The 26,295-nt window shown below is 44.4% G+C and overlaps 1 protein-coding gene across 2 annotated transcripts in view; it reads right to left on the reverse strand.

Moving 5' to 3' along the window:
• The window catches only part of brms1la (BRMS1 like transcriptional repressor a), a 46,800-nt gene that overhangs the window by 18,724 nt on the left and 1,781 nt on the right, over nucleotides 1–26,295 (reverse strand). For both annotated transcript variants that reach the window (XM_059956685.1, XM_059956691.1), the window contains exons 2-3: nucleotides 23,361–23,451; nucleotides 7,459–7,586 (exon numbers count right to left, since the gene is read on the reverse strand). In XM_059956685.1, the coding sequence (XP_059812668.1) occupies nucleotides 7,459–7,586; nucleotides 23,361–23,451 (219 nt within the window). The remainder of the gene's footprint in view (nucleotides 1–7,458; nucleotides 7,587–23,360; nucleotides 23,452–26,295) is intronic.

Raw genomic sequence — 26,295 nt, forward strand, 5'->3', positions numbered from 1 at the left:
AATAAATCATACACATTTCCAATGAATTTTAGTGGCTCTTTATCAATAGCTAAACTACGTAAAATTCATTCATTCTTACAAATTTTCTTTATACTATTCCAAAATGCTATTAAAACAAAAAAAGGTAAGGCATTATAAACTCATTCACAAATTTGTCCAGAAAGAACATAGTTTGCTTCCCTCCTTCATTTTTTCTGAAGACAGTGAATAACGTTGCATAACATTTTACAACTGTTTGATGATCGCCCTCATAACTTAGCAAGTGCAATAACTCAACATAATGCTGCTAGCCTTCTAACAGATCCTGGTTACATGGATTGTGGTAGTGACGTAATTAGGAAAAGAGATGAAAGGGGCAAGTGACAAAAGTAAAAAGCTAATCAAAATTATTCCCCTTCCTGGATGTCAACATGCAAAGGCTTCTGTAACGTTCATCAGAAAGCAATTTAAAACAAGCATAGCTGATCATTTCTTCCTCTTTACTGGAATCACTGGAACCAATTCTAATGCTTTACTATAGCCGTAGTTGAGATCAGCTAACTCAATTTAAACTACATTGTCCAAATCTGCAAGATACAGACCAAAAAGATCAGAAAAGCAGCTTCTTTTTCTTTCAGTCTGCCGGTGGTTTCCACATGGAGTCCGACAACATAACCAAGTCTCACTGGGAATACTCAAAACTATACCACAGTGTTTGGATAGGGTAGCAAGTACAATCTCAGGTCTTATGCTTGGTCTGAGATTCCGCTGATTTCAATTAAGTACAAAGAGTAAATAGGTTTAATGGAAGGATAATATTTTGCTTTATTTTAATGGTTTAAGCCATTTATGTTTAGTTATATTTTCAATGATTTAACATTTTTACACATTTGGTATCCTATTTCTAAAATTTATCATCAATCTTAAGCAATAAAAGACTTCAAAGAGTTTGCAGAGTTTTTGAGTATCTATTAAAACTGATTCATCTATAATGTATTCAAATAGCTTTAAATAAAAACTAATGAAATAATAAACACAATTGAAAATACTAAAATAATCATCAATAATCATTTACTTTAATTTTACATTTTTACAAGTAAAATAATTCAAACAGAAACCTGCCTTTAACTTTTTTGTAGAAATAATGACCCTGTAGCGGTGTGCTACAAGCAGCGCTAAAATTACGACACGGAGTCGGTAACTGCAGTCGAAGGAAAAACTTTATTCGAAAACTTCAGCCTCACTTTTAAGCCTCTGTCAACCGGCCCCCCATGGCGAAGAGGCTCCAAAGCTCTGTGCTCGCAAACCCCCGTAGGCTATCTAATTGTGAGTCGGTTCGCATACGCTAGGAAATGAGCCGCCACATAACCCCCCCCCCAGAACCGGCGATACACCCCCCAATGTCCACAGCCTGGGCCAGAACCTGCTTGGGAGGTCGGCCTCTGCGCCTCTGCGCCGGAAACTCGGCCGGTTGCGCCAGGTCCACATGGGCCGGCTTGAGGCGGTCCACCGTGAAAACCTCCTCCTTCCCCCCAACGTCCAGCACGAACGTGGACCCGTTGTTCCGGAGCACCGTAAACGGCCCCTCGTATGGCCGCTGCAGCGGTGGCCGATGCCCGCCCCTTCGTACAAACACAAACTTGCAGTTCCGTAGGTCTTTGGGTACGCAGGTCGGGTGCCGCCCATGCTGTGAAGTGGGTATGGGGGCCAGGTTACCGAGCTTCTCGCGAAGTCTGCCCAGGACTGCTGCGGGAGCTTCCTCTTGCCCCCTTGGGGCTGGTAGGAACTCCCCGGGGACGGCCAGGGGCGCGCCGTATACCAACTCGGCCGACGAGGCGTGCAGGTCGTCCTTGGGCGCTGTGCGGATGCCGAGAAGGACCCAGGGAAGCTCGTCCGTCCAGTTGGCTCCTCGCAGGCGGGCCATGAGGGCCGACTTCAGGTGACGGTGGAAACGCTCCACTAGCCCGTTCGACTGTGGGTGGTAGGCAGTGGTGTGGTGCAGCTGAGTCCCCAAAAGGCTGGCCATAGCTGACCACAGGCTGGAGGTGAACTGGGCGCCTCTGTCGGAGGTAATGTGGGCTGGTACACCAAAGCGGGATATCCAGGTGGTGATCAGGGCTCGGGCGCAAGATTCGGAGGTGGTGTCGGTGAGCGGGACCGCCTCTGGCCATCTTGTGAACCGGTCCACGATAGTCAGGAGGTAACGCGCTCCGCGCGACACTGGCAGGGAGCCCACAATATCCACATGAATGTGGTCGAAACGCCGGTGGGCGGGATGGAACTGCTGCGGTGGGGCTTTGGTGTGCCGCTGAACCTTGGCCGTCTGGCAGTGCATGCACGTCCTGGCCCATTCACTGACCTGTTTGCGGAGTCCGTGCCAAACGAACCTGCTGGAAACCATCCGGACAGTTGTCCGGATGGAGGGATGCGCCAAGTTATGAATGGAGTCGAAAACACGTCGCCGCCAGGCTGCGGGGACGACCGGACAGGGCTGGCTGGTGGCGACGTCACAGAGTAGGGTCCTCTCACCTGGGCCCACGGGGAGGTCCTGGAGCTGCAAACCAGAGACTGCAGTCCTGTAACTCGGAATCTCCTCATCTACCTGCTGTGCCTCTGCCAGTGCCTCAAAGTCTACCCCTTGGGAAAGGGCATGAACGGTAGGGCGAGAGAGCGCATCCGCCACGACATTGTCCTTACCCGAGACGTGCCGGACATCCGTTGTGTATTCAGAGATGTAGGACAGGTGGCGTTGCTGGCGGGATGACCAGGGGTCGGATGCTTTCGTAAACGCAAAGGTAAGCGGTTTGTGGTCCGTGAACGCGGTGAAGGGCCGACCTTCTAGGAAGTACCTGAAATGCCGGATTGCCAGGTAGAGCGCCAACAGTTCCCGGTCAAAAGCACTGTACTTGAGCTCGGGTGGCCGCAGGTGTTTGCTGAAAAACGCCAGGGGTTGCCAGCGACCTGCGATGAGCTGCTCCAGCACCCCACCGACTGCCGTGTTTGATGCGTCCACTGTGAGGGCGGTAGGGGTGTCCATTCTGGGATGTACTAGCATTGCGGCGTCAGCCAAAGCTTCCTTCGTTTGAACGAAAGCGGCGGCGGACTCCTCGTCCCAGGTAATGTCCTTGCTCGGACCCGACATCAGGGCGAACAGGGGGCGCATGATCCGGGCAGCTGAAGGGAGGAAGCGGCGGTAGAAATTGACCATACCTACGAATTCCTGAAGGCCTTTGATCGTGGTGGGTCGGGGGAAGTGGCGGACCGCATCCACCTTAGCGGGCAGAGGGGTTGCCCCGTCTTTAGTAATCCTGTGGCCCAGGAAGTCAATGGTATCAAGTCCGAACTGGCATTTGGCAGGGTTGATTGTAAGACCGTACTCACTCAGTCGGGTACAGAGTTGACGGAGGTGGGACAGATGCTCCTGACGACTGCCGCTGGCTATGAGGATGTCATCCAAATAGATGAACGCGAAGTCCAGGTCCCGTCCCACCGCGTCCATTAACCGCTGGAACGTCTGTGCGGCATTCTTCAGGCCGAACGGCATGCGGAGGAACTCGAAGAGGCCAAACGGGGTGATGAGAGCCGTCTTGGGGACGTCGTCAGGATGCATCGGGATTTGATGGTACCCTCGGACAAGGTCGACCTTGGAGAAGATCCGGGCGCCGTGCAGGTTTGCCGCAAAGTCCTGAATGTGCGGCACAGGGTAGCGGTCCGGTGTGGTAGCCTCGTTCAGCCTGCGGTAGTCGCCGCACGGTCTCCAGCCCCCCGTCGCTTTGGGCACCATGTGCAGGGGGGAAGCCCAGGGGCTGTCGGACCGCCGGATGATCCCCAATTCCTCCATTCTCTGGAACTCCTCCTTCACCAGTCGGAGCTTGTCCGGGGGAAGCCGCCGAGCACGGGCATGGAGGGGTGGTCCCTGTGTCGGGATGTGGTGCTGTACGCCGTGCCTGGGCATGGCTGCTGTGAACTGCGGTGCCAGAACCGACGGGAACTCCGCCAGGACCCTGGTGAAGTCGTTGTCGGACAGCGTGATGGAGCCGAGGTGAGGGGCTGGCAACTGGGCCGCGCCCAGGGAGAACGTCTGAAAGGTCTCGGCGTGTACCAGTCTCTTCCTGGGCAGGTCAACCAGCAGGCTGTGAGCTCGCAAAAAATCCGCACCCAGAAGCGGTTGGGCTACGGCGGCCAGTGTGAAGTCCCACGTGAACTGGCTGGGGCCGAACAGTAGCTGCACCTGACGGGTGCCATAGGTCCTTACTGTGCTGCCATTCACGGCCCTCAGGGGGGGACCCGGTGCCCTGCTGCGGGGTCGGAACTTGTCGGAGGTAAAACGCTGATCTCAGCCCCAGTATCGACCAAAAACCGGCGTCCCGACCTTCTATCCCACACATACAGGAGGCTATCCCGATGGCCAGCCGCCGTAGCCATCAGCGGCGGCTGGCCCTGGCGTTTCCCGGGAACTTGCAGGGCGGGCGGCAACGGCGGGCTTCTGCGCCCCACCGCTGGTGGTAGAAGCACCAGTGGTCATTGGGCCGGGGGTTAGTGGGCTCTGCGGCCGGGCCTGGACTGGATTGCTGCCGGGAGCGTGGCTGGGAGATCTGTGCGATGGACCTTTTTGGCATTCCACAACAAGTCCGCCCGGGCTGCCACCTTCCGGGGGTCACTGAAATCCGCGTCGGACAGCAGCAGGCGTATGTCCTCGGGCAGCTGCTCCAGGAATGCCTGCTCAAACATGAGGCCTGTGTGTCCCTCGGCCAGAGACAACATCTCATTCATTAAAGCCGATGGAGGTCTGTCGCCCAAGCCATCCAGGTGCAGTAAACGGGCAGCCCGCTCGCGCCGTGAGAGTCTGAAAGTCCTGAGGAGCAGGGCTTTGAATTCCGTGTACTTGCCGTCTGCCGGGGGCGACTGTACGAACTCCGCGACCTGGGCAGCTGTGTCCTGGTCGAGGGAGCTCACCACGTAGTAGTAGCGGGTGTCTTCTGAGGTGATCTGGCGAACGTGGAATTGGGCTTCGGCTTGCTGGAACCATAGGTCCGGGCGCTGTGTCCAGAAACCCGGCAGTTTCAACGAAACCGCATGAACAGAGGCGGCGTCGGTCATTTCTGGTCCAAAAATCGTTTGGACCGTCGGGGTCACCAATTGTAGCGGTGTGCTACAAGCAGCGCTAAAATTACGACACGGAGTTGGTAACTGCAGTCGAAGGAAAAACTTTATTCGAAAACTTCAGCCTCACTTTTAAGCCTCTGTCAACCGGCCCCCCCATGGCGAAGAGGCTCCAAAGCTCTGTGCTCGCAAACCCCCGTAGGCTATCTAATTGTGAGTCGGTTCGCATACGCTAGGAAATGAGCCGCCACAACCCCATTATTGTGGATGGGGTTCTTGTCCAAGTATCAGTCAATCCTGGTTTAAAGCTAAAGGGTGAGCTACTGAATGCATTCAGCTCTTCAATATGCCAGTGGAAATGGGCACATGAACTGGCATCTACAGGTTGCTTCAGATAGGTGCACTTGGCTTTCCTGAAGAACTGCCAGTAGTTGATCAATAAGTGGTGCAAAACTATTTTAAGAGTCCTAAAGTAGCAATCTAAATCAGTTCCACAGTTACTCACAAGATTCATAATAGATGCTTGCTTGATAAAATCCAGCCACCCCACTGACGACCATTTAGTTTAATGAGCATCTTTCCTTGGATGTGCCAAAATTGGCTCTTGGCACGAGCTTCATAAACTTGCTAAAATTCCATTCTTCTTTGTGACCACTGTCTCTCGCTGAACCAGCTACTTCTTCTTAGTCAGCCTTGCACTTAGATTCATACACTTGATAATAAAGACGGTCAATTTCCACCTCTATGACAAAGACTGGTAAACTTTCGGTAAGATGGTGACATCTTCAATCGTAGCTGCTTCTGCAGGGTCAACCCAAAGGTGTTCATTATCCTTTTAAAATGTATTTTTTACGATCACAAGACCCTGCTGAACATTAAGAACTTCAAGTACTGTAGGTCTGCCCCATCAACAAGTTGACTGCTGCCTGCATCGGAGGAGTCAGTGCACGAAGGAGGTGTGCAGTCTAACAGCAAGTGATCGTCTTAGTCGCTTTTCTTGTGATTGCAAGACCCTGTTGGAGACTGTTAATGTGGAATACTGCAAGTCAGATTCACTGATTTATTTACTGGCGTACAGCGGGGAATCTGCGTGGCCTTGGTCATAGCAAGGACTAGGCCTCAAGCCGTGGTGTTGCATGTTTACAGCCCCCAAGCTGGAGTCAGTGCTGCCATCCCAGTGTTCGCTGTATTGTGATCGACTACAGATTTCTGCAACATTCATGGACTCAAGAGTCTGGGACTATATGAGAGGTGTTTGATAAATTTATGGCCTAAGGTGGAAGGAGTCAATTTTAGAAAACCTAACACATTTATTTTTCAACATAGTCCCCTCCTACATTTACACACTTAGTGCAGGGGTCATGGAGCAAACAGATCTTGGACCTTCAGAAAGTGTCCACAGCAGGGGTGATTGTTAAGTTCGTGGCCGAAGGTAGAAGAGTTATACAGCTCTTGTCACATGCACATGCAGTTCAACTCTGAGTGATTATGCAGAAAGTTTGAAGTTAATAACTTATCAGTTAATAATTCATCAGGGGTGATTGATAAGTTTGTGGCCTAAAGTAGAAGGAGATGAGTTATTAACCAAACTTTCTGCCTAATCACTCAAAGAGTTGACCTGCATGTGCATGTAAAGAGAGCTGTATAACTCATCTCCTTTTACCTTAGGCCACAAACTTATCAATCACCCATCTGTGGACATTTTTTGGAGGACCAAGATCCGTATGCTCCACGACGGCTGGACTAAGTGTGTAAATGTAAGAGGGGACTATGTTCTAAAATTGACTCCTTCTACCTTAGGCCATGAACTTATCAATCACCCCTTGTATATTTTTTGTATGAGGGAATTTTACTGACATCTTACATGTGCCTGCTACCTTATATTTGCTGTATGTGCCTTGTGCTGTGTTTGACTGTACCTTGACCCCAGAGTAAGGCTGTTTCATTTGGCTCTATTCAGGGATACTCATGTATGATTGAACATCATTAATAGTTACACCAGCTGAAATCTATCAGCATATTTAAGAAATACAAAATCTAAAACTTTCTTACATTTATGAGGTAAATGTTGCTAGTTCTTCACAAAACCAAACATTTACCAACAAGTCTCGATTCATAAGAATGTACAAGGAGCTCTGTACAACGTAGACATCAAAAAGAAGCTTGTTTAACTTACAAGCAATGAATAAATATTGTGATAAAATGCAGAGGTGACAAATCTATGCCATTTATATATTATGATCAGGATATTGTATAAATCACTTCGCAAATAAACAAAATTACAAGACACAAATAAGAAAACCAACCATCATATTTAGTATGAATTAAATCAGCAACATTCACAAGAAAATTACTATGTGGAACATTTTTTTTTACCTGCAACTTTTGTTCGAATTTGCATATTCTCTTGCAAGGCCGCTAATGGTTCCAAATATTCAGGAGCCTTTCCTGCTATAACTTCTTCAAGCTTCGCTTCTACTTGGCTTAATCTTTCCCTGTATAACCTAAAAATAAAAACACCATTTAATATTATTAACACAAGAAAGCCTGCAGGTGCTGGAAAGATAAAGCAACACACAAAAAATGTGGGAGGAACTCAGCAGGTCAGAAAAGTATGGAAAAATATAAACAGTCAATGTTTTGGGCTGAGACCCTTCTTCAGGATTGAGAAAGAAGGGGAAGATGCCAGAATAAAAAGGTGGAGGGGAGGTGAAGATGCAAGCTGGAAGGTGCTAAGTGGGGAAGGTCTGGAGAAGAAAGAATCTGATAAAAGAGAAAAGTGGACCATTGGAGAAAGGGGAGGAGGCGGGGACCCAGGGGGAAGTAATTGGCAGGTGGAAAGTAGTAAAAGGTCAAAGTGGGGAATAGGGGAAGGAGGGAGGGGAGGGGGAATTTGTTTACCAGAAGGGTAAATCGATGTTCATGCCATCAGGTTGGAGAGTGCCCAGCTGCAATACAAGATGTTTACTCTGCGGTGGCCTAATCATGGTTCAAGAAGAGGCCATGGAGCAACACATCAAAATTAAAATGTTTGGCTACTGGGAAGTCCCACTTGAGGTGGATGGTGCAGAGGTGCTCAACGAAGCAGTTCCCCCAATTTGCAACGGGTCTCACCAATGTCGAGAAGGCCACATCGGGAGCACTGGATACAATAGAAGGCCCCAGCAGATCCCTAGGATCCCTAGGATCTGCTCACCAGGATTCACCAGGATTCCAAATGAATTCATAAATGGTAAAGCCCACTGAAAGTATGTATATTGATACTCAGAAGCCATCTGGTTTAGTCCTTCATACAACCCAAAAGTCGAATCTCTTGGAATTCACAACAGTGCATTCACAAAAGTAATGAGGAGGAGTGGGGCTATTTGGCCCTTCATCAAGACTGTGGCTAGATATACTAATTCAATGTTATCTTCTTGCACTGTCCCATCAGTGAGTTCGGAAATTAGCTGAGCAGCAGTACAGAGTTGGAATATTGGTCCACTATTATAACTGGTAGAATAAGTGGTGTGCATAATGACATCAGTTGGGACTGCAACTATTCACCATTTATATAAACTTATATAAATGAGATAGAAAACCATTTATCCAAGTTGGTAATGCACAGACAGATGGCATCATCAGTAGTTAATGCTTCCATTTGCACTGCAAAGTAGACAGAAGTTTTTTTAAGCTTTGGACCCGAAACTATACATAGTCTATACATATTAATCTTTGACAAAAATACTATCCTAATAACCATTGCCAATTGCCAGCATTATACTATGAGTTCAATGGCAACTTTGTAGATAGTTGTATATATAATAAGAAAAGTTCACAGCTGCTGTCAGCTATTCAACTCTTGTATCGCTACCTAACTACAAACTACCCTGACATTGCTCTGCTTTGGGCAAGGTCTCAGTATTTTTTTTTAAATGGCATATTGAAGCATATTGTTGTTTAACAAACATCATGGCACTAAACAAAAAAAAGTATATAAGCAACACACACAAAATGCTGAAGGAACGCAGTACCCCAGGCAGCATCTATGGAAAAGAGTAAACAGTCATCAGGCCTTGGCCCAAAACTTCGACTGTTTACTCTTTTCCATAGATGCTGCCTGGCCTTCTGAGTTCCTCCAGCATTTGTGCATGTTGCTTGGATTTCCAGCATCTGCAGAATTTCTCCTGTCTGTGATTAAGCATATAACTTCCTCTGAAAAATTCAAAGTAACAGATTAAATTTCTTAAACATTTGATATTTCATCTTCTACATGAATTAGATAACTTTAATCATTATTTCACACTTTATAAGGTTTTAAAAAATAAATTGTGCTTTTTCTTTTGTGACTGTAGCGGTTAATTGAAAACAAACCAAAACCGCTGAGAGACTAAGCCGAGGTACTCGACACTGTATGATGTCCTTCCAAATAACGAATTTCCAAATCGAGGAAAGGTACATTCAATCCTCTATTACAATACCAGAAAAGATGAATGATCTTAGAGTGATAAAAAACTAACAAATCTAAATTAGTGATATAAGCCGCAAAATAACATAATCAACGTAATAATAATGTACTAATTGGCGATACAAAGGAGTAAAACCACATTATTAGCATGGTTAGGCGTTCCAATTGGCGGACAAGTAATGTAACTGAGCGAAGTTAGTGTAATCAATTAGCATATTTAAGCAGCCAACAAAAAAACATTCCCTGTGGCTCCACTAGATTAAGCTGAGAGCAGATGCAGCAGAGATGGAGGAATTGAGAGAAGAGGATGGCATTTTTCCTCTGTCTCCAACCCATCTGCTCTCAGGATGAGGCTTTTCATTTCAGACACAGGAGATGTTCTCCTTCTTCAAAGAAAGTCTTTCGTTAGCATCTCTTCTATTTCGAACACGTCTGCCCTCACCCCATCTTCCCAACACCCCACCAGCAAGTGTTCCCCTTGTCCTCACCTACCACTATCCGTGTTCAACACATAATTCTCTGTAACTTCTGCCACCACCAAGCATATCTTTTCTTCATCACCCACCCCAACTTTCTGCAGGGATCGCTTGCTACACAACTCCCTTGTCCATTCATTCTTCCCCACTGATCTCCCTCCTGGCACTTACCTGTAAGTAAAACAAGTGCTACATCTGTCCCTACACCTTCTCCCTCAGGGCCCCAAACAATCATTCCAGGTGAGGCAACACTTAACCTGTGATCCTGTCGGGGTTAACTACTGTATCCAGTATTCCGCATGTGACCTCCTGCACATCAGTGAGATCTGATGTAGGCCACCCATTTTAATTCCACTTCTCATTCTCATATGCCTGTTCATGGCCTCTTCTACTGTTGCAATGAGGCCACACTCAGGTTGAAGGAGCAAGACCTTACATTCCATCTGGGTAGCGTCCAACCTGACGGTATGAACATCAATTTCTCAAACTCCCCCCCCCACCCCTTCAGCAGTCCCCATTCCCATTTTTCCTTTTTTTACCTTACGTACCCATCACCTTCCTCTGGTGCTCCAGAAGGGTGTGGGTCCCCACCAGAATTGAAATGTTGCCCTTCTCAACAGGGTCCGGACAAACCAGCACTAATGTATCAAGGACCTCAGAGATTCTCACATCAGCCTCCGAGAACTCCAACCTCACTGACAAATAACCGTCGTACGGATAATCACTAGCACTAAGCTCCCAGATCTCCAGTGCCCTTAATGGGGTCAATGGTAAATGCTTCAGATACTGGGTGTAAAACGAACAGTACAATAACGTGACCCATAATCTGGAGTCGGAAATGGCTTGCATAAATACCCTCTATCCGGAGCGACGCACTGGAGCGTGGTCCCACTAAGCTTTCAGGAATAGGGCCTTTCGTTTTTCGGGGTTCCTTGTATATTGCTGGGAATGTATTCTCCCAGAGACATCAGGCCATTCCCTCACTGGGTCTGCTCTAAGTTTTCCCAACAACTCTCTCTGTTGAGGTACCCAGGGGCTCATTCCCCTTCTGGTGTGACACCTGCTGCCAGCAGCCCTCCTCATTGTTTGTCCCCTTGGGGAATCCACCCCCCCCCCCCATCAGCTCCATTAAATCAGGGGGTCACACCCACTGATAACAGCTGACGTATCTCTTAACTCTGCCACAGTCTCCTCTACCGCTCTCTGGGGTAGGATATCCATGGTCACTTCGCTGCAGGAGACCACTACCGAGGACTGTACCCCACTGACTGAGTCCTCCTGTGCCTCTGCCGTGTTCTCCTCTTCCTGTACCTCTCTGATCAGCTCAACAAAAGATGGAGGGGGGCACGTCTTACGAGACTGCCAGAGACCCCATGCAATCAGGTCCTGGGACTGGGCGCCCTTGGTTATCTGGTCCACTCGTAACTGATCCACCCCAGCCACCTGAATGACCCGTCTGCACTGCAAGCAAGTTAGCTGCTTCTCTAGCCAAAAAATATAAGCAGAAAGCTTCTCCCCCTTCTCCTGACACATGTTGTGAAACCCACCATGAGCTCCACTGGGCTTCCTGCCAGGCCAAAAGCATTGTCCAGTGCTTGCACGTAATTGACAGTTGTCACTACGGGATACCACAACCTGGTGGCTCTCACAACGTCAGCAGCCTACCCACTCAAACTCTCAACCAACCTCTGTCGTTTTACGTCATCAGAGCACTGCCACTTATCTAACCATTGAGACGTCTGCTCCACCCAAGCCTCGTACTCCTCTTCCCCCTCAGGGGTGGGCGTTTTTCCGGAGGATAGGCGGAGCCTGACATAGCTGGGATTTTGAAGCTGGTCATTTTTTCCATTTATTTCCCCAGAGAGGTAAGGGCAGATACTAACTCAGAATTCTCACTCTTCCCTGGGGGATGTGAACTAATTAGCCATTCCAAATCCGACCACTCCTTCCCCTCACTCCTTAGAAACGATAGAATCCTATCTTTGAAATCTCCGCCCCCACCCCCCCCCCCCCCCAGCTACCGCTACATTAGCACTGGTCTGCATTAAAACGAGAGCCCGCCATTTCATCAAACCTCCACCCCACAGTCAGAACTTTAACAGTACTTAACAGGCGAATTAACAATTCATCCGGAGTACAAATACCTACCCCGCTGGTATAATACTCAGGGTAATCACAAAGAAATTTTGTTTGGATGGATCTACGCAATGTGTTCCCTGTTACAAATCAGTACCATGAAATGTGATTAAACAACTGAGCTTTATAATTCTTATTGACTATATGATTAGTAAAGAAACAAAAAAAAGGACCAATTCTCATGAAACATTCTAATGCGCAACGTTGGAGCCCACGGTTCAGTCCACTGGTTTCTTGTCGACCTCCTCGAGTGTAGCCGATCCCTGGACCCTTGCTCAAAGTCCGCTCTATCCGGCGGTCTACCAACTCTCTCCATTCGCATCTTCTCTCCTCATCTCACCAGCAAAAAACTGCAAAATCCCTGCTCCCAGACCCACAAGGAAGAACAACATCCCTCTCATTGGATCGCCCCACATTCCAAAGCACCGTTATCTTTACCCAAAACCCAAACATTGCTGCTACAGAGAAACAATTACTTTACAGCGCGTTACACCTTCAACATCATGCATGCCAATCTGTCTCTGTGCTACAAGTTCATCTACCTTTTTCCATATACTGCTCACATTCAAATGTAACACTCGTATTCACCCTTTTTGATTTTGTCTACCTTTTATGTTGCAACTCATCCTGTTGAATGTAATTTTGCCCTAACATCAGTCTCTCCATGCTAGGAGTCTCACTACACATTTCCTGTTTGTAAACCAACTAGCTCACCTTCAACACTATCACTCCAGTTCCCATCCACCTGCCAAATTAGTCTAAATTTACCCAAACAACTCTAGCCAATCTGCCTCAGGTTCAGGTGTAACCTGTTTCTTTTGTACGGGCCATAAGAGACCCCAATAATCCATAAATCTGAATCCTTACCTCCTGCACCAGTTCCTCAGCCACACATTTACCTGCCAAATCATTCTATTCTTACCTTCACTGGCACTTGGCACAGGCAGCAATCTAGAGATAACTACCCTGGAGGTCCTGTTTCTCAGCTTCCTGTCTAGCTCCGTAAGATACCACTTCTTCCTCAAAGGACAGTGAGGCAAGGCAGTCATCAACATGGAAGCAATGTAAAACTGTATTCACTGTCTCATAGTTGAACTGCTCCTCACTGTATTCTGTGCATTTCCTGAGAGTGAAATTGGCACAGCTTGGTGATGGAGTTACTCGAGAGATGTACCACCATATCTTGGCTGAAGTCACCCTCAGGCCACTAGGGAAAGCTCAGCAGATCTGCATCTTCTGCCTGTACTTTAACCTGATGAAATACTGATTCAATATCTACCATGGTCACCATTAGTTACTTCCTGAATATGGTTACGACTCCAGAGAGTGAGCTAGTATGACCTGGTCCCTGTAAAAGCTGAGCAGGAAGTGATATTCCTTGAAAAGGCGCTCCACAGTCAAACACAACATGAAGTTTCCCAGGCTAAGAAGTTGGTGTAGGAGGGAGGGCATAAGATTTTTGGATCATTGGCCTCTCTTCTACAGAAGTTGGGACCTGCAAACAAAAGTTGCACAGGGATGGGAACAAGAGTGACAGAACGGATAGTTGAGAGGTTGTGGAAACAGATGTTGTTAAGAGCTCAAGGTCAGGAATCAAAATGCTGAGCATTTGCCCTGAGCTGCATATTTCAATGCAAGAAGTATCGTAGGAAAGGCAGAAGAGTAGCTCACTATTTCAGAGTTCCGTTGTTTTAGACATGACAGAGCAGGAGGGGTGGGGTAACTAGTCAGGAAAAACATCACAGCCGTGCTCAGCCAGGACAGATTAGAAAACCCATGAGGTGTAAGGGATTTAAATTAACTAGGAGGGCTAAAAGAAGGCATGAAGTTTCCTGAGCAGACAAGGTGAAGGAGAATCCTCAGGGACTCTACAAATACGTCAATAGCAAAAGGATCGCAAGGGAGAAAACTGATCCTCTGGAACAGGATTCAAGAGATGGGGAGATCATAAATGTATTTTTTGCATCTATATTTACCCAGGAGACGGTCACAGAGTCTATAGAAATAAAGCAAAACAGTATCAACTTCATGAACTTCAAGTTACAGAGGAGGAGGTATTTGCTACCTTGAGTCAAATTAGGATGGATAAATCCCCAGGGCCTGACAAGCTGGTCCCTCAGGCCCTGTGGGAGGCAAGTGCAGAAACTGCCAGGGCCCGAGCAGAAATATTTAAATCATCCTTAGTAACAGGCAAGGTGCCAGAGGATTGGAGGATAGCCAATATTGTTCCACTGTTTAAGAAAGGCTCTAAAAAAATTAACCAGGAAATCATTGACTGGTGCACCTAACATCAGCAGTGGGAAAGTTACTGGAAGGTATTCTAAGGGAGTGTCGGGAGCAGAGCACTTCGAAGAGTTTACTCGCAGGTCAGCAAAGCTAGTATAAAAGGAGAGTTTCAAGGGCATTCGGACATTCCAGACGTCCAATCAGCATTGGGAGCATAGCACAGTGAATTAAACAAAAGTACAGAAGGGGCGAGCAGGGTGGCCATTGTTGGGAGTTGCCCAGTGGTGACAGTAGGTGCGTCAGGCCTTGACTCAAGAGGCTTTGATGAGAAGAGGCTGAGGCCAGCACAGGTTTGAGGATTTGGTCCTGGTTGCCCATTGTACAGTGCAGGCAGGATGGCAGATATGGCCATGAAATGTTCCTCTTGCAGGATGTGGGAATTCATGGAACCTGAGATTCTCCCTGATGACTACACCTGCAGGAAGTGCAGCCAACTCCAACTCATGAAAGACAGCATTAAGGAGCTGGAACTGCAGTTAGATGAACTTTGGATCATCCGGGTGATACAACATTTAAGCAGGTGGTTATACCCAGAGTACAGAATTCCGGAGGTAGGTGGGTGAACACAGAGACAGGTAAAGGGAGAAGGAAGTCAGTGTAGGATGGCCATTCCCCTCAGCAACAGGGGAATACTGCTATGGGGGATGACCAATCTGGGCAAGGCAGCAGCAGCCAAACCAATAACACTGTAGTCATCTCTAAGCCTCAGAATGGAAAGGTTAAGTCAGGCGGAGCAACAGTCATAGGGGACTCAATATTTAGGGGACAGATAGGAGATTTTGTGACAGCAAAAGAGACACAGGGATAATGTGTTGCATCCTGGGTGTTAGGGTCCAGGATGTCCCTGAGCAGTTCTTGAAGGGAAGGGTGATCAGCCGGAGGTTGTGGTACAATTTGGTACCAATGACATATGCAGGAGAGAGGGAGATGTCCTGCGCAGTAAGTTTATGGAGTTAGGAAGGAAGCTGAAGAGCAGGACCTCCAAGGTGGTAACCTCCAGATTATTCCCAGTGCCATGATCTAGTGAAGGTCATAACAGGAAGATACCACAAATCAATGAGTGGCTTAGGAGATGGTGCAGGGGGCATCGTTTCAAGCTCTTGGATCATAGGAACTTTTTTCTGGGGAAGGGTTGACCTTTACAACTGGGACAGGTTGCACCTGAACTGGAGGGGAACCAATATCCTGGGAGGGAGGTTTGCTAATGTTATTGGGGTGGGTTTAAGCTAGATTTACAAGGGGGTGGGAACCGAAGTAAAGAACCAGAGGATGGGATGGCTAGCATACAAGTAGTGACAACTTGTTTGGAATTTATGAGGAAGGATAGGCAGATGCTAGAGCAAAGAAACACTCAACCAGATGGTTTGAGATGTGTCTGTTTCAATGCAAGGAGTATCATGAGGAAGGCGGATGAACTTAAGAGTGTGGATCAATACATGGAAGACAAGTCACATCATTTTTTATTGTCATTCCGACCATAACTGCTGGTACAGTACACAGTAAAAACGAGACAATGTTTTTCAGGACCATGGTGCTAAGTGAAACAACACAAAAACTACACTGAACTACGTAAAAACAGCACAGAAAAAAAACTACACTAGATCTACCCAGGACTGGTGCATTACAATAAACAAGACAATAAGCACAGTAGAAGGCAGTAAGTTGGCATCAGTTCAGACTCTGGATATTGAGGAGTCTGATGGCTTGGGGAAGAAACTGTTACATAGTCTGGTTGTGAGAGCCCAAATGCTTCGGTGCCTTTTCCCAGATGGCAGGAGGGAGAAGAGTTTGTATGAGGGGTGCATGGTGTCCTTCATAATGTTGTTTGCTTTGCAGATGCAGCATGTAGTGTAAATGTCTGTAATGGCGGGAAGAAAGACCCTGATGATCTTCTCAGCTGACCTCACTAGTTGCTGCAGGGTCTTGCGATCTGAGATGGTGCAATTTCCAAACCAGGCATTGATGCAGCTGCTCAGGATGCTCTCAATGCAATCCCTGTAGAATGTGATGAGGATGGGAGGTGGGAGATGGACTTTCCTCAGCCTTCGCAGAAAGTAGAGATGCTGCTGGGCTTTCTTTGCTATGGAGCTGGTGTTGAGGGATCAGGTGAGATTCTCCACTAGGTGAACACCAAGAAATTTGGTGCTCTTAACGATCTCTACTTAAGAGCCTTCGATGTTCAGTGGACAGTGGTCACTCCATGTCCTCCTGAAATGTTGTGGCCCATACAGAGACTTAGATGACTCAGGGCAAGAAAGGCTGCAGAGTGTGCCAGGCGTTAGATGTTTCAAAAAGCACAGGGAGGGAGGCAAAAGAGGCAAGGGAGTGGCACTGCCAATCAAGGATAGTATCACGGCTGCAGAAAAGGAGGAAATCATGGAGGGATTGTCTACTGAGTCATTGTGGGCGGAAGTCAGAAACAGGAAGGGGACAATAATGCTACTGGGTGTTTTTTTTATAGAACCCCCAATAGTAAAAAAGACATTGAGGAGCAGAGAGGGAGGCAGATTCTGGAACGGAGCAATAATAATAGGATTGCTGTGATGGGGGATTTTAACTATCCTACTGACTGACTACTAACTGGCATCTCTTTAGAGCAAGGGGTTTAGATGGGGTGGAGTTTGTTAGGTGTGTTCAGGAAGGTTTCTGGATACAATATGTCGATAAGCCTACAAGAGAAGAGGCTGTACTTGATCTGGTACTGGGAAATGAACCTGGTCAGGTGTCAGGTCTCCCAGTGGGAGAGCATTTTGGAGGTAGTGATCACAACTCTATCTCCTTTACCATAGTGCTAAAGAGGGATAGGAGCAGAAAATTTGGGAAAACATTTAATTGGGGTAGGCAGGAACTTGGGAACAAAAATTGGGAGCAGATATTCTCAGGGAAATGCATAGCAGAAACGTGGCAAATGTTCAGGGAACATTTGCATGGAGTTCTGCACAAGTACGTTTCATTGAGGCAAGGAAAGGATGGTAAGGTAAAAGAAGCATGGTGTACAAAGGATATAGAAAATCTAGTTAAGAAAAATAGAGGAAGTTTATGCAAGGTTCAAGGAACTAGGTACTGTTAGAGCTCTAGAAAATTACAAGGGTGCCAGGAAGAAGTGCAAGAATGAAATGAGAAGAGCTAGAAGGGGCCATGAAAAAGCCTTGGTGAGCAGGATTAACGAAAACCCCAAGGCATTCTACAAGTATGTGAAGAGCAGATGAGCCACGTAAGAATAGGACCAATCAGGTGTGAGAGTGGAAACATGTGCGTGGAGCCAGAGAAGGTAGAAGTACTTAATGAATACTTTGCTTCAGTATTCACCAGTGAAAAGGACCTTGGCAATTGTGGGGATGAAAAATGGCAGATGGAATTTAATGCAGACAAATGCAAGTTGTAGGACTTCAGTTGGACCAACCAGGGTAGGCTTACACCATGAGTGGTAGGGCACTGAGAAGTGCGGTAGAACAAAGAAATCTGGGAATACAGGTGCTTAATTCATTGTAAATGGCGTCACAAGTTGATAGGGTTGTAAAGAAAGCTTTTGGCACATTGGTCTTCATAAATCAAAGTACTGAGTACAGGAGATGGGATGTTATGTAGAAGTTGTATAAGACATTGGTGATGTCTAATGTGGAGTACTGTGTACAGTTTTGGCCATCTACTATAGGAAAGACGTAAATTAGCTTGAAAGAATACAGAGAAAATGTCAGGACTTTATTCCTTGGAATGTCAAAGATTGAGGGGAGATTTGATATGAGTTATATAAAATTATGAGGGGCATAGATTGGGTAAATGCAAGAAGGCTTTTTCCACTGAGGTTGGGTAGGACTACAACTAGAAGCCATGGGTGGGTCCTTTGAAGATAAAATTATAGTATTTGGGGTAAGTAAAAAATAAATATCAAAATTATTTTGAACTCCATGGAGCATGTGGGAATCCTCCGATATCCAGGCAATCTTTCTCTTCTTTCTTTTTTTTCTCTTTAGATAAGGGTTAAGGGGGGGGGAGGGTTAAGGGGAGGGGGGAGGGTTAGTATTATCTTTCTTACTATTTTACTATTACATTTATTCTTTGTAATTTCTAAAATTAAATAAATAAATAAATAGAAAGAAAGAAGTCATGGGTGGAGTGTGAAAGGCAAAAAGTTTAAAGGAAACATTAGAGGAAACTTCTTCACACAGAGGGTTGTGAGAGTGTGGAATAAGCTACCAGTGCAAGTGTTGCAGGTGAGCTCGATTTCAATGTTTAAGCAAAGTTTGGATATATACATGGATGGTAGGGCTATTGTAGGCTATGGTCCTGGTACAGGTCGCTTAAACTAGGCATGGACGAGATGGGCTAAAGGGCTTATTACAGTGCTATACTTTTCTGTGCCCTGCACACAAACAGCCAAAGCAGACACCATTTTCTTTTAGGAAGGTAATCGTAAAGGTTACGGCTTTTCTTTGAACAGGTTCCATGACTTTTTGTTTCGTGACTCTCTGTGAGAATCTCAGGGTTGTATACGACATACGTACTTTGGCAATAAATGTACTTTGATTGGTACCCAAGAAAGATCCTTTTGCATGTAGGCAGATTAAATTTTCTGTTCATTATCAAAATATTCCTGTAGTAAAGCCTTAGCTTTTACATATCCTTTCAGAGGGTCAACATGCTGGCAACTTCTGACAAGTTATCTGGGGTGACCTCTAGTGTACTGTCCAAGGAAACAGAAGCACTCACTATGGCTGTCAGTCTCGCATTCAATACTGTTTTCAAAAGCTCTCATGAATGCATGATACTGCAATAGATCTCCATCGAAGATTTGAATCTCTTAAACAAAGACCAAATGCATTGCTGTTGTAACAATAAGGTTGTTATTTCATTTTGCTTCCTCATAACATCCTTCGATCATCTAAAACAAGAGCTTCCATGCAGTAACTTACTAAAGTCCACTTGAGAACTTTGAACTATTGGATATGACAAAGGTTCAGAGTGCCTCACTAGTGCAGACTGAGAATAAGCATCCTGAACTACCTCTTAGAGGTCTTGTTCATGTTTCACAGACATTTAAGAATAAATCAGCATTGGCAATGGGTCTTTTTCTTGTTCTTAATGCCTTCTCAATATAGGAACTCACACCAGAGGACCATCCTCCTGGGGCACTTTCAGCACTCACCACACTTGAAGCCCTTAGCACATTAACTATAGCCATATGTGCGGCAATTTCTTCCAACTTAAGCTGTTTCTTCCTTTTCTGTACCCGCTCCTTTTGGCCTTCCAGCGCATATTATTAGAGTATAAAAGTTGCATTATTTGCTGTGTAACCAAAACTATGTAGTCAGCTTGCTAATCATGTATCCAAAATGAAATCCTAGGAATGTAGAAGACAATGTTGTGTTAATGAGAGGTAGCTAAGAGATGTAGATTAGAACATGATTAAGTCACGAAATATTAAGAATGTAAACTTGCTATTTGCTAGAGAATGAAATCTTAGGAATGTAGAAGACAATGGTGTGTTGAGGAAGCTAAGAGATGTAAATTATGTAATCTGAGTTTGCTATTTGCTATGCATGTACCCAATTTAGCAGAATGAAATAGTAAGAATGTAGAAGACAAGGTAGCTAAGAGACGTAGATTAGAACATGATTAAGTCAATGGGTAGAAACAATAGTGGCTAATGCAACTAAACCAGGAGATTGCTATAAAACATGCTCTGTCCAAAGATCGGTGGGCAATCAGTGACTAGCTCAATGACTGTCTCAGCTTTGATTTGCAAATTAAAGTTTAACCCTTCTTGAAGAATCTTCTGTGTGTCCTAATCATTTGTGGGGCATGAGAAACCACGACAATATCTGTCCTTCAGTAATTGTTGACATGCAATGAATGCAGCTAAATCAGTCTCGGTTTTAATGCATGCAGAACAGGTAATAGATGAGGAAGATTTTCTTCCAGCAAAAGAGCTTTAAGCACTAACATTAGACACACTATCATGCAGTTTCACGTCATCGTGTGGGTCACCTGCTCTATGCATAGTCAAAACAAGAATTAGAATTTGAGAAACGTTGGCTGATGGAAGGAGAGACACATATTCATATTAATGGAACATGTATGGTTCAACCATTAGTTCATTTCCTCAATTAAGGCACTGCAATGGCAATCAATGTTTGAAAATCATTGGTTCTGCTTTTCTTGTTTGGCCTTGGGAAGTAATAATATTAGCATGTGATGTTGCTTAGCAACAGCTTCACAGAGATTCATCAAGTCCTCAAGACAAGATTGCAGTTGTATGCAATTTTCTACTCATTACCAAAATGTTCCTGTCATAAAGCCTTAGCTTTTCATTTCCTTTCCTAGGGTCTACATGCTGGCAACTTCTGACAAGTTCTCTAGGCTGACCTCTAGTGTACTGTTCAAAGAAATAGAAGTAGTCACGATAGCTGTCATTAATTGATGGCATTAAACCTTTAATTTTGGTCACATTTGTTTCATTATCTCTTTGAAGACTTTCAATAGTATTAGCCTTAGCTTTAGTTTTGATTTCGCTTTTGCAAGCCCAAATGCAGGGTTGTTCACACCATTTCCATGCTTTGATACACTCACGTTACTTTCTCTAATTGTGTGACTCACAATGAACTCTTTGCTCATCTGCAGCACTGACAATATTCAACACAATAAACCTACTCAAAAAACAAAATGTCCACACATCCACAGCGCTTAAACCAAACCTAACAATCAGCTTTCAATTCAAATGTCGGCAACCAGAATATTTCAGCACTTCAATAAAACAAAGCAACGAACCCTTCAGCAACATCACACGATTGAGCATTGGTCCCCTATGGATGGGCAGTGCTGACCTCAACAGAAGTTCAGATAATCCTACAGCAAGCTTCTCCTGTTTCTGACGTGCTGATCTCAGTGTTGCATTTCTAATTTCTCCAAAGGGTCTAAGGCAATCCTTTGCCGTAGACTGGTGTTCATTTGGCATAACTATTTCCTGACAAAATTTAGTGATTACTTTCAAACAAATCCAAACTGCTGAGAGACTAGACCAAGGTACTCAAGACTGTATGATGAATTTCCAAACTGAAAAAAGTATTCGATCCTTTATTACAAAACCAGCAACAATGAATGATCTTATCGCAATGAAAAAACTAGCAAAACTAAATTAAAGATATAAGTGATACAATAGAGTAATGTGGTCTAATAACATCCGATATTAAGCAGTATAATAGCATTATTAGCATAGCTAAGCATCCAGTTGGCAGTCAAATAGCATAACTAAGCAAAGTTAGCATAATTAATTAATGTATTTAAGCAGTCAACAAAAAAAATCATTCCCCATGGCACAACTAGATTGGTTTTCTAGGTTTAGATTTCATAGATGAAAGTTAGCCTTTCTGGAGTGCAGTTAGGTAATACTTTTAACAAAACGAAATGTAAAATACATTTGTAAACTGTAAACTGTAAACTGTAAACTGTAAAATGTAAACTGAGACTAATTAACTTTAGCATCAAGGATGTTTGGCAAAGCTGAAATTATTGGGTACCAAGGGGAGAAAGGTTGGAGTCATATCTAGCACAAAGAATAAATTGGAGAGCTAATTCACTGACAGTAGCTTTCAGTTTCTGTGTGAACTATATAGTACAGTTTTTGGTCAGTAAGTCATCCCTATCCCACGACCTCAGTCCCTCAGGGAAGCCCAAGCTCATACTTTCCCTTCCAAGCCAATAACTGGGGATGTCAATGACATATTGGTCAACATTCAGGTAAGGACTGATGAGTGGCAAGTAATATTTGTGTCACAAAGGTGCCAGACAAGGTTAGCCCTGTTAAGATAGTGATTCTGAGTGATAAAGAATTCATATTCTGGGGGTCACAAGTGACCAAAGAACATAATTGCACCAGACAAGTAAACAATGCAGTTAAAAGGGAATATCAGAGAAAGGGTACCTTGGAAGGAACACTGTGTGCAGTTCTGATCACCGGATTATAGCAAAGATACAACGGTGCTAAACGATTCAAGAGGATGTTGTCTCAGATGGAGAGCTTCAGTTATGAGGAGAGACCAGAGAGGCTGGGTCTCTTTTCCCTGGAGCAGAGGAGGTTAACAGGGGATTTTATTGACACATAAAATTATTAGATATCTAGATATGGGTGATAGTTTTCTTTTCTACTGTTTAGTAGAAAGATGACATACTTAAGTGCCAAGAAACTTCAGGGGAGCCATCTCCAACCAGAGTGGCAAAAGTGCAGGTTTGCTGAAATACAATCCAGACTGTATCATTCAGAAATTACTCACCACAGATGTTTAAGCAAAATACAAATTGAACATCACGGCACCTCACTTTGAAAATGTCTGTAGCAAAACACCATATAAAATTTTAGGTCTTGGTGTGACACAAAACCTAATAGAAACCTAACACTGGAAGTTTCAAAATCATGAAAACAATGAAGGGGCAGCTGAATTCAACTCTATTTGGATTTTCAAAGATGAACATAGAAATATTGCCCTCTAGAACAGGTGAGGATTTTCTGGCAATTCAACTTGACAATTCCATTTTTTAAATTGAACAGTGAATCTGTCTCTTTAACTAAGGATGTGCCATCGCGTTGATTTATTTTCTGTTTTTGTATCATGCTTGAAGAAGCAAATTTATAAAATAGCAGCTGCATTAACTGTTGGTAAAAGAGGTTTGTTTTAGGAACTATCAACAAGTGTGGTATAACGCAGAGTTCTTAAGTGCCATTCCCAAATGATGAGTAAATAACAATAGCTGAGGGATTTTCCTGACTCCTCCAGTTTGGTTTCTGAACATTAGGAACATAAGACCTATGTCAAGAGTAGAATTAGAACTAAACAGTTCTAAAGATCTGATGCAAATAATACTGAATAATTTGGGAGAAATTGGCCGTAGCCATGTTCAGAAACGGTAAACTCACTGAAAATTTTGCATCTACTTACTGTTCTTTTAGATCTGTAAACTGTTTCTCCAAATTGGACATTTCATCTAAGCACTCTGTCCTTCTCCTTTCACAATCTTCATCGTCCATTTCTATAAGACATTAATATTAAAATCTTTGAGGCAGAAGTGAGGAGAATGGCTAGTGCAGTAGTCAGATACCAGGCTTTCACCAAAAGGACAAGAATTCAATTGAGCTTAAAGATGGCTGTCTCATTTACATATTCACATTTAATTTTCAACATGAAATAAATAAACAAAATCTGCTTCCAGCACTGAAGTATGATTATCCCAAAACTGGCATAAAAATGACAATTACTCTTTGAAAATTAAAAATACTGATACCAACTATTTTCTGGTGTGGATTTGGTTATTATTATGTTTGCTGTAGCTTAACAGTGTTACTTTGTGCAGTCAAAAACCTTTAGTAAGTGTTAATGTAGCTCTGGTGGAACAGTGTAGCCCATGAATAAAAAAGCTCCAAGAAACAAATCATTACATGTAGAAAAATAACAAATATAATACATTCAAAACAAATAAAAAGGATTTAAAACAATTTTCATATAATGATCAATTCTTCACTCTTTTCCAGTCCATGTCAAAAACAACACATTGTTCTATTGATCCATTTAACTTCAAAACTGTTTCTAGCTCTGGAACATGGAAACTTTTATCACACAAAGTGAATTTAAAGTCAAGCTCTTGCACTATCAGAATGAGATTCTGTTTGTCTTTTAAGAAATAACTCTCCAATGAACATCTAGTAGACAATGACATTTCCTACCAAAGGCAAATACTTCTCCTACCTATAGCTTACAACGAAGTGTTCACATCACTACAATGTATTTCTATTAGCAACTTCACAGTTTTACATTCTCTTATCACAAGCATCAAATCACAAACTGTACATTGATGTAATCTTCCAACCTGTCCCATCATTTTTAAACAGGCTTACTACTTATTCTGAATTCAATTTGATACAATTGTTCAACCCAGGAAAACTGGTTACTTTCTCCAAAATCATGATTTTACATAAAAATAGCAGCTATATGAGAGTCATAGAGAAGTACAGGACAGTAACAGGCCCCTTGGCCCATCTAGGCCATGACTACTCCAAAAGACCTGCACTGGACCCTCCATATCCCTGCTATCCACTTACCTTCTCATAAACGTTGAAAATGAGCTTACGTGGACCACTTGTACTGGCAGCACATTCCACACACTCACAACCCTCTGTGTGAAGAGGTTTACTAGGTCCAATTCCTTTGTTATGCAAATAGGAACCTCTTTTTGCATTGTACACTGCATCCTTTGACAGAACTAGATAACTACTCATTTTAAAAGGTTCACTTCCACTTCTGTTTCTACATTATTATGTCTTACAATGATGTACATATCCTCGTATTAAAATCCAAGCAGATTTACTGGACATGTATCGACAGAATTATGCAAATTTCTCAATAATTTGTCAAGTGAGTGAAAACATTCGACATAAACTCAGCACAGTTTATTGATGACCCTTCACTCACTCAGAAGACTTTTATGTTATCTGCAAAACTATACCTTCTCGGCTGTTCTTTTTGCTAGATTACATGAACCGCATTCCTAAGTCACAAGTACAATTCCTGTATTCAAAGATTCGCCCAGAAGTCTAGCAAATCAAGATTTGTTGCCATTTTTAATATCCTGTTAAGGAATTTAAGAAGTCTCTTGCTGTATCCATTCTATCTTATGATAAAGATCTGATATCTATAATATTCTCAGTTCCTCTATCTTCACTGCATCCGTTCTCATGTTGAGGCCTTCCACTCCAGTACATCCAAGATATTCTCCCTTTTCAGAAAACAGGGTTTCTCCCCCACTGCTACTGATGAAACATTCACCTACATCTCTTCCATTTCTCATACATCTGCCCTCACCCTATTGCATTTCCACCTACATAGCAAGAATAGAGTTCCCTAGTTCTCACCTACCACCCCACTAGCCCTTGCATCCAACATACCATTCTCCATAACTTCCACTATGTCAACAGGACCCCACCACCAAATACATCTTCCCCTCACCACTTTCCACAGGGACCACACTCTCTGTGACTCCTTTTCCACTTGTCCTTCCTCACTGAAACTCCTTCCAGGCACTTATCTCTGCAACCTACCCCTACACCTGCTCCCTCACCACAAATCAGGGCCCTAAACAATTCTCCAAGAGGGGTACTCCTTCACACTGGAATATATCAGGGTCATTTATTTCATCCAGTGCAGCCTCCTCTATATTGGTGAGATCTGATGCAGACTGGGGTACCGCTTTGTCAAGCACTTCACTCTGTGTACTGTACCAGCCAGGATCCATCATTTTAATTACACTTTCTACTCCCTCTCAAACGTGTTTGTTCATGACCTTCTCCACTGCTAAATCATGGCTCAATGGATATTAAAGGAACTCATATTCCACCTGACAACATAAACATCAAATTATCTAACTTCCAGCAATCTCACCTCTCAGTCCCTACCCCCCCCCCCACCTCTTTTTCTGCTAATCCCATTGGTCCTGATTTCACCTCTTCCATTGCCATTCATCTGCACATTCCTCCCACTGGTTCCCTTCCCTACCTCCTTCCCTTTAACCTATGGTCCACTGTTCCCTCCTACTAGATTCCATCTCCTTCAGTTCTATGTCACTTCCACCTACTTACATTCATTTCCATTTTCCTCTGTCCCTCACCACCCTCCCATACCTATCACCTGTAACCCACCAGCTCTTGCTCAACATCCTCACCCCTCCCCCACCATTTCCTCTACTCTCTTTCCAGGTCTGATGAAAGGTCTCAACCCAAGATGTCAACTGTTCATTTCTCTCCAATAGGTCTTGCTTGGTCCACTGAGTTCCTCCAACTCCTTTGCGTTGCTCCAGATATCTAGCACCTACAGTATCTTGTGT

The sequence above is a fragment of the Hypanus sabinus genome, chromosome 2 (assembly GCF_030144855.1).
Source record: "Hypanus sabinus isolate sHypSab1 chromosome 2, sHypSab1.hap1, whole genome shotgun sequence".
NCBI classification, from domain to species: Eukaryota; Metazoa; Chordata; class Chondrichthyes; order Myliobatiformes; family Dasyatidae; genus Hypanus; species Hypanus sabinus.